The sequence below is a fragment of the Enhydra lutris genome, unplaced genomic scaffold (genome assembly GCF_002288905.1).
Source record: "Enhydra lutris kenyoni isolate GAN:26980312 unplaced genomic scaffold, ASM228890v2 scaffoldscaffold243, whole genome shotgun sequence".
NCBI lineage: Eukaryota > Metazoa > Chordata > Mammalia > Carnivora > Mustelidae > Enhydra > Enhydra lutris.
Genome location: NW_019154327.1, coordinates 26627 through 35925, shown reverse-complemented (window position 1 = coordinate 35925; position 9299 = coordinate 26627). Strand labels below are relative to the sequence as shown.

The 9299-nt window shown below is 45.3% G+C and overlaps 1 protein-coding gene across 1 annotated transcript in view; it reads right to left on the bottom strand.

Moving 5' to 3' along the window:
• The window catches only part of LOC111140195 (spermatogenesis-associated protein 31E1-like), a 5904-nt gene extending 3797 nt beyond the window's left edge, over nt 1–2107 (bottom strand). The window contains exons 1-4 of the mRNA XM_022492529.1: nt 1910–2107; nt 1120–1177; nt 518–578; nt 1–266 (exon numbers count right to left, since the gene is read on the bottom strand). Of these exons, the coding sequence (XP_022348237.1) occupies nt 1–266; nt 518–578; nt 1120–1177; nt 1910–2107 (583 nt within the window). The remainder of the gene's footprint in view (nt 267–517; nt 579–1119; nt 1178–1909) is intronic.
• Nucleotides 2108–9299: the final 7192 nt, after the last annotated feature.

Genomic DNA, 9299 nt, shown 5'->3' with positions numbered 1-9299 from the left:
AGTTCTTTCTCACTGTGTCTGGTAGGATTTTTTTTAAGTTAGTTTGCTCTTCTTGAGGTCTCACTGGCAGGGTGGAGGCCAGAGGCTGAGGGGGCCCTGTCAGCGGAGCACAAGCAGGTGATGAGGCCACGGCAGGAGCAGCGTCTTCCACAGGCTCCCTGCATGGCTGATGGGCTCCAGCTGGCGCCCCTCGGCACACCTGCCCAGGGGCTGCTTGCCGTAAGGACTGGTGAAAGTCCCCCTGGTCAGAGGGCCTTTCCAGGTGGCTGTGGGAGACAGGTGGTGTGAGCTGTCCCTGCAGCAGCCCAGGGCCGGGAGGGGACCCCACGGCCCTCCATGCCCCACACCCACATCACAATGCTCCTGCTGTTCCTCAGCCTGGGGCTTTGGTCACAATCTGTCCCATGGCTCCTCCCAGCCCCCCCCAAATAGCCCCAGGGGCCGTTCCCTGCAACCCCAGGGTCACACCATAGACTTGGGGAGGCCCACCCAGGGGAGTAGGGGGCAGATTCTTTACCTTTGCAGAAGGGAGACTAAACTGTGGACCTCTTCCAGCTCGTGCAGGCAATATCTGTAAGCTGGAAACAGGAGACTGGGTCACGGGGAAGGCGGGGGCCCGGGGGTCTTACAGGAGACTGGGTACAATGTCCCTTTAGGGGAGACCTTTGGAGGATTGGACTTGGAATCCCCAAACAGCACTGTCCAAGGCCATGTGCCCACACGGTGATTACAGGGTTCATTTCGGGGATCGCTTTGTCTTTTCCAAAGTGTTTTCTCACTCATGACCTTTCTGGGGGAGGAAGGACTGCATGGCCTCACAGAGGAATCTGAGCTGAGTTGAACAGCTTGTCCACAGTGGGAGCAGGAGGTCCCGCCCCCAGTCCAGGCCCTGGGGCCCCTGCTGGGCGACACCTGTTCCCAGCCCCTCAGAGCTTTGTTCTGGTGCAGAATCTGGGAAACCTCTGGGTTGTGCTCTCCCTCCCAGAAGCCCCCAACCTGCCACCCAGGGCTCTGTTTCCTGGGGCTCAGGCCCTGGTGTCCTGGAGACAGTGGGGCTGGGCCTCAGAGCAGGGGGCACAGTGTAACTGGGGCACGCAGGGGTGAGTGGCAGATGCTCACCTTTCAGAATCTGGCTTTTCTGGCTTTTGTTGCTCCTTCTCCGTGGCTCTGCTTGGTACTAAGATAAGAGAACATGGGGAGGCTGGGACCCCTGCCCCAGCAGCAGGTGCTCACTGCTCATGAGTAGTGTGACTTCTTACATTTAACTAAGGGGGGTGGACTGTGATTTTCTTTAGTTTTACTCATTTCCTTTTCAAAATGAATACAAATATTTCCAGTTTTCCTTCTTTGAAGAATGTACAGAAAGATACTCTATGTGAGAAGTTTGCCGCTGTTCTCTGCTCAAGAAACACACACAATCCCAGACCTGGTGGCGCAGCTGGACCTTTTCACATAGGACCCCACTTTCCAAGGCCAGAGCCCCACTCTAGCTGCTGCTTGGGACCTCCTGGGCTCAGTATTGCCCTCAATCAGCCCCGAAGGGGGAACATTCACCTAAAACACCTGTCCTGGAACGGCGGCTGGTGACCCAGTGCTCAGGGGCCTGACCTCCACTAGAGAGGCAGCTTTTAGCCTCTGGTCCTCGGCTACCGGTCACTGTGTTTGGGACGCTGTCCTGGACCCCTCCACCACACCTGGACTCTGGCCCGAGATCTTCGGGGAGAAATCCTCATGTCCCTCTAACCCCTGCCTGGTCTGGCTTGTCCTGGATGGATGGTGGTCTACTCTCTCCTGACAATTCTATTCGTTCTCATCTCAGGAGTCTCTCCAGTGACTCAGAAAAGTGGAAAGAATAATAGAAAAGAAGATAGAATCACACTCTGCTGGGTCTGGGCCGAGGGTTCCTTACCTTCCTGCTCTTCCTGTGTCTCTTGCCTGGTGGTGAGGATGGATCAGGCTGGAAATAAGAAAGTAAGAAGATGAAGAGCCCCAGTCCACATACGAAGGCAAGGATGGAATTAACTGCCCAGATAGTGGGACTGGAGCTCAGCCAACCATCAATAAAGAATTCCTGAGGGAAGAGATAATTCCCCATCTCTTTCCTCATCAGACATTAGTGTCTGATCGCACTGCTGCCCTCAGGCAACTGAGCCTGGGTGTGGAGGTGCAGACACAAGCCCCACGCCCACATCACAGAGCTATTGTCTGGTCACAAAGGGCTCCTGAGGGAGGGGGAGGGGACAGAAGAGAAGCAGCCCCTCCCCCACCCTGTGGCTCCATCCCTCCACCCTCCCAGGCCTCCAAGTTCCTCCCCTCAGCAGACACCAATCTATTCTCTGTATCTATGAATCTGAGTTTCTTTAGTTTTTTTTTTTTTTCAATTCTACGTACAAGTGAAACCATATGGTATTTGTCTTTCTCTTATTTTATTTAACATAGTATTCTCAAGGTTTTCCATGTTACCACGACCATCACCATTTCATAATTTTTTATGGCTGAATAGTATTGATATATGTGATATCTTTATCCATTTACCCCAGTATACATGATTCATTTAAGACCGATGTTTTCTTATTGACTTTCTGTGTGGATGACTTTTCCATTGATGTAAACTGTTGAAGTTCTATACCGTGGGGAACCACATGTTTAATGTTTTTGATGTCACGACCTTTTTTAAATATAAATCTTTTAACTAATTATTGTAGTTTTAGTTAAACATACTATTTTTGTCTTCACTCTAGCTTTATAAATGATTTACCCATACCTCTGCTGTACATATACTGTATGTTGCGTTTGCCTTTAAGATTTTATTTTTATGTATTTTCTTGTTAATTGTGTCATTTCTTTTTAGTTTAAATAAGTCCCTTCAACATTTCCTATAAGGCCAGTTTAGTGGTAATAAAATCCTTTAGTTGTTTATTTAGATAATTCTTAATCTCCCTATTAACTCCGAATGACAACCTTGCTGGGTAGAGAATTCTTGGTTGCATGTTTTTCTTTTTGCACCCTGGAAAGAAAGACAGGTTGCAGTCAGCCAGCATTTTTTTCTTGTTTTTAAAAACTTATTTTGTGAGGGCCTGTATGAGGGCCTGGTTAGCCAGAGGAACTTACTTGCAAACCCCAGATATAGGGGCGAGGCAGACCAGATGGAGACATCCAATCAGTGGGGCGTGCATATATTTGCTGTGGTGAATTGAAATTCAATTGGTCACCCGTATTGCCCACCAAGCATGACTGTGCAGTTTTCCCTGTGTGTTGCAATCTCATTGGCTGCCTGTGTGTGGGCCAGGCTCAACCACCTCTATAAAGGTTACTCTGTGAGGCTGGATGGGAGGGGAGTAGTAGTAGTCGTTGGGGTAGTCATTGTGGTAGTCATTGCGGTAGTCGTTGGCCTCGTCAGGCTCATTGTCCAGGGAGCAGTGTCGTCCAGGGAGTGGCCTTGTCTGGGAAGCGGCGCTGTCGGGGCCGTCATCGTTGCCTCTTCGTAAGACATGGCCCCTACCGGCCAGTTTGGTTTTCGATGCTTGGTGTGAAATAAAGCTTTGCTTGACTTTCACGTTGCATCAGTCTCGTTCCTTTGATCACGGACCCTAACAATTTTTTGGAAGAGGGATGAAAGAGAGAGAAACTAAAGCAGACTGAGCAGGGAGCCCAAGGTGGGGCTTGATCCCACAACCCTGAGATCATGACCTGAGCAGAATCCAAAAGTTGGACACTTAACCAATTGTACTACTGAGGTGCCTCCCTCAGCACTCTGAATACGTCACGCTTCTCTCTTCTGGCCTGTGAAACGTGTGCTGAATAATCTGCTGGTAGCCTACTGGGTACAATTCCCTGCACATAATAAATGGCTGTTCTGCTGCTGCTTTTTATCATTATTATTTTTTCTTTTTTTATTTTCAGAATAACAGTATTCCTTGTTTTTTGCACCACACCCAGTGCTCCATGCAATCCGTGCCCTCTCTAATACCCAACACCTGATTCCCCCAACCTCCCACCCCCCCACCTCTTCAAACCCTTCAGATTGTTTTTCAGAGTCCATAGTTTCTCATTGTTCACCTCCCCTTCCAATTTCCCTCAACTCCCTTCTCCTCTCTAACTCCCCTTGTCCTCCATGCTATTTGTTATGCTCCACAAATAAGTGAAACCATATGATAATTGACTCTCTCTGCTTGACTTATTTCACTCAGCATAATCTCTTCCAGTCCCGTCCATGTTGCTACAAAAGTTGGGTATTCATCCTTTCTGATGGAGGCATCATACTCCATAGTGTATATGGACCACCTCTTCCTTATCCACTCGTCCATTGAAGGGCATCTTGGTTCTTTCCACAGTTTGGTGACCGTGGCCATTGCTGCTATAAACACTGGGGTACATATGGCCCTTGTTTTCACTCCATCTGTATCTTTGGGGTAAATACCCAGTAGCGCAATGGCAGGGTCATAGGGAAGCTCTATTTTTAATTTCTTGAGGAATCTCCACACTGTTCTCCAAAGTGGCTGCACCAACTTGCATTCCCACCAACAGTGTAAGAGGGTTCCCCTTTCTCCACATCCCCTCCAACACATGTTGTTTCCTGTCTTGCTAATTTTGGCCATTCTAACTGGTGTAAGGTGGTATCTCCATGTGGTTTTAATTTGAATCTCCCTGATGGCTAGTGATGATGAACATTTTTTCATGTGTCTGTCAGCCATTTGTATGTCTTCATTGGAGAAGCGTCTGTTCACATTTTCTGCCCATTTTTTTTTTTAAATATCATGAACTCGGTGTCTTAAACAACAGACACTATCTCTCATAGTTCTAGAGGCTGCAAAGTCCAAGATCGAGGCAGCAGCAGATTTAGATATTTGTGAAAGCTCTCTTCTGGCTTGCAGGTGAGCACATTTTACTGTGACCCCCCCCCCATGGAGGAGAAAGCAAGCTCTGATGTTCTCTCTCTCTCTTTCTTTAAGATTTTATTTATTTATTTGACAGAGAAAGAGATCACAAGTAGGCAGAGAGGCAGGCAGAGGGAGAGGGGGAAGGAGGCTCCCTGCTGAGCAGAGAGCCCTATGTGGAGCTCGATCCCAGGACACTGAGACCATGCATGACCTGAACCGAATTCTGCCCATTTTTTGATATGATTATCTGTTTTGTGTGTGTTGAGTTTGAGGAGTTCTTTATAGAGCCTGGATATCAACCTTTTGTCTGTACTGTCATTTGCAAATATCTTCTCCCATTCTGTGGGTTGCCTCTTTGTTTTCTTGACTGTTTCCTTTGCTGTGCAGAAGCTTTTGATTTTGATGAAGTCCCAAAAGTTTATTTTCGCTCTTGTTTCCTTTGCTTTTGGAGACATGCCTTGAAAGAAGTTGCTGAGGCTGATATCAAAGAGGTTACTGCCTATGTTCTCCTCTAGGATTCTGATGGATTCCTGTCTCACGTTGAGGTCTTTTATCCATTTCGAGTTTATCTTTGTGTATGGTGTAAGAGAATGGTCAAGTTTCATTCTTCTACATATAACTGTCCAGTTTATCATTATTTTTTGACACTCAAATTATAATGTGGCTTGGTGTTGGGGTCTTTGAGGTGTTTTTTATTTGTTTGTTTGTTTTTCTGATTTGAATATCCCAGTGTGGTGTTTTCTTCCCCAGGTTAGGAAAGTTTTCACCCATGATTTTTTCAAATAAGTTTTCTGCACCTTTCTGTTTCTCCTCTCCCTTTAGGACCTCTTTAATTTGAGTGTTATCCTGCTTGATGTCACATTAATTTCTTAACTTATCTTTAACATTTTGAATTCATTTTTCTTTTTGTTGCTCTGTTGGGGCAGCTTTGTGTTCCACCTCAGAGACTCTATCTTCTGTTTCATCCAGTCTCATGCTGAACACCTTTAGTGTAGTTTTCAGTTTAATTATTGTATTCTTCATCCCTATCACTTCTGGTTGGTTCTTTTGCACACTTCCTGTTGCTGGTGAAGTTCTCCCTGTGCTCCTCCATTCTTCCCCCTAGTTCCATGGGCATCTTTATGACTATCAAATTGAGTTCATTACATGTAGACTACTTATCTCCATATCATTAACGTTTTTCTGAAGTTTTGTCTTATTCTCTTATTTGGAACATATTTCTATTTCCTCATTTTGCTTGACTTCCTGTGTTTCTATATATTTGGCAAAACAACTACTTCTTCCAGTGATGAAAAGTTGCCATGTGTGGGAGATGAACTTTCTCGCTTACCCTTGTCCTGGTTCTTAGTTGTCTCCTAACCTTTGTGATTGTCTAAACAGTCTGATTTATTTCTGATCTGTCCCCAATACCTGTCAGTGTTCCAAGGAGAGGAATCTAATCTAACACTTCGTTTTAGGCTGATTGGAAGTCAGACTCTCAGGCAGAAGCTTTTAAAGTGTGCAAATATATATGTCTTGTGGGGTGACAATTGCAATCCCAGTTGGACTCCAGATTGGGAGATCTGGAGGTATCCCTGGGGACAGTTTCAAAAATCAGGGCTCTAGATAAGTGTATAAGCTCCTTTCTGGGATGTTTGGTAGAGCTGTATTGAGGCAAAGGGGGTGAGCAAGGATGGTTTCTCTCTGCTTACATTCCCTGGGAGCACCTCTGTAGCCTCTAGATGTCTGGGAGACATGAAGCTTGTCCCTCAGGTTGAAGCTCCAGGGTAAGTAAAAAGGCTTTTTTCACAGGAAGACAGGGGTTGTGTTTCGGCCTGCTGTCTATGCAGTCACCTGGGGGTACTGGTCTGCCAAGAAGTTTCTTTGCATTTGTTATAGTTCCCTGGAGCTCAGGAATGCCAGCCCCCTTGGCCACCAGAGCCAAACAAATAAGGGGCATCCTCTGTACAGTTTTCACATGCCTATTGGCTTTAGCAGGGAAGCTGGTACATGCAGGGGGCAAGGCACGCCCTCTGGCTTCAGAACGAGAACAGGAAAATGCCTTGACTGCATGCACTCATCAATTTCAGCTGTGCTGCGAGAGAGTGCCCTATCCCAGGCCCAAGGTTGGGGGCAGGGAAATGTCATGACTGTTCACACTAGTCTGCCCTTGCAGGAGTGAAGAATTGCTGCTACCACCCACTCTCTCTAGCCTCAGCAAGGCAGTGGGACCATGCTGTGACTGTGAGCCCTCACCCTTCTTATGAGGCAACAGGAAGGTGCTGTGTCACAGTGTGCCTACCTCGGCTAGCAGGGTAGGTGGAGAACACACAAATGGTGTCTGCCAGAGCCTTTGTCTCCAGAGAGACCCCTGAATCTCCCCTGCCCCTCAGGCAGATACCCTCAGATGAACAAATGAATTTTCTTGCCATACAGTCTAGGCACTTTAAAAGGCGGCGGTGAACCATGAGAGACTACGGACTCTGAAAAACAACCTGAGGGTCTTGAAGGGGCAGGGGGTGGGAGGTTGGGGGAACAAGGTGGTGGGTATTAGGGAGGGCACGTATTGCATGGAGAACTGGGTGTGGTGCAAAAACAATGAATACTGTTACACTGAAAAGAAATTTTAAAAAAATAATTTTTCCACATCAAAAAAAAAAAAAGGGGTGCTTTTGAGCAGGATCCCAGGATGAGTGAGACCAAACATGAGCTCTTTAGAAGGAGAACCTCAGTTTCCTATAGTACTTTGGATCCCTCATCTCCCTTGGTTTTCTAAGCCAGGCATCTCTGGGGAACTCATCTCTCTGGTGCAGATCCCAAGGGTTGGACTGCCTGATATGGGGCACCAACTCCTCACTTTTCCAGAGGAAGCACCAGACTGGTGAGACCCCTCCCTATTGTGTGCAGGGCTCTGGGGCTTGAGTTTTTTGTGAAGACCACATCTCTTACCTGTCTCAATGACATTCTTTCATCTGTTGATTTTCATCCAGACTTCATATCTTTTTCACAGGGGAATGATCCATATGTAGCTGTAGATTTGATGTGTTTATGTTTATGGGAGATCAGTTCAGGATCTTCCTTTGCCACTATCATGAATCCCTTTCCAGAATACATTTTGATAGTGTTTTATCAGACAAGATAGTCCCTTTCCATACTACTTCCTCAGCATCTAACAGGTGTATTATGTAATGGATTTTTCCTAAAGTAATTGCTCAAATCTATGAAATGGTATTAGTTTTACTCTTCCTGTCCTGTTCTGACCTTTAAACTCTCTGAGTCCTAAATTCATGTTGCATTTCTTTCTAAGATCCTTGGAGGAGTACCCATTTTAAAAGACTTTATTTATTCAATTATTATTATTATTATTATTATTACCATTGAAATTTACTGTTATGTCTCAGCACAGGCACTGATTGATGGGGGGTGTTGTATGAACATCCTCCCTGCTTGTTAACTACACTTTATAAGAGTAATGTAAACCTTCTCTTTTTGATAATTTACTGTATTCTCTCCTGAGGACAAAGTCAGGAGTGAGTCTATTGCTGTAAGACCAAAGAGCATGATTGATAGTATGGATATAGAACAAGCCAAGTCATGGGCCTTGTGTGCATAATAGGTTCTGTAGGTGAGGGACAGATGGGAGTGATGTGAAGGGAGAGAACTGAAGTGACACGAAGAAATAATCTATTTTTATCTTCTCTAATCGTACCAGCCTGGATCAGAAAATTTCAGAGCACACAGAACCAGTGATTCAGAACTCATATTGTAATTATACATCCATTATTTTCATGTGAGCTCTTGGATCATGATTTATCAGAGATTTTTTTGAGACATTTTTATGGATAAATGGAAAGTGTTTTTGACAGATATCAGTCTAATAAATGACTTCAGAAACATAGAGAGCTGGAAAAAGCATTGTTGGAAATTAGTTACTTTTTGTGAACCCAGCAGAGTACTGATGTCACAGGAAGAAGAAGCAACATGAAAACTAGAGAGTGACAGGTACTCACTGGGAGAAGTAAGAACACAGCATTACTCAGGGCAGACACAGACTGAAGAAGTTATAAGTTCAAAGATGAAACCAGAAAATTTTAACAAATTGAGCAAAGACACAAACAAGCACATGTTGGATCAAATTCCAAAGAATAAAATAAATGTCTATGAGTCCATATGAAAAAATAAATAACAGAAAAATTATTCATGATATAGATACAGGTATTCCTGCCGCCAAGAGGTAGAGTTTAATTTCCTTCCCCTTGAGTGTGCACTGAATTTAGTGATTGGCTTCTAGCTGATAGAGATTTGAGGGGAAAAAGTGTAACTTTTCATCAGAGAAATCTGGTAGGTGCCATCTAAACCCCATGATCAAGCTAACATCCCCAGTGATTACTCAAGCTTCTGTCATGTACATCCTGATATGATGCATAAAAAGGGACTCAC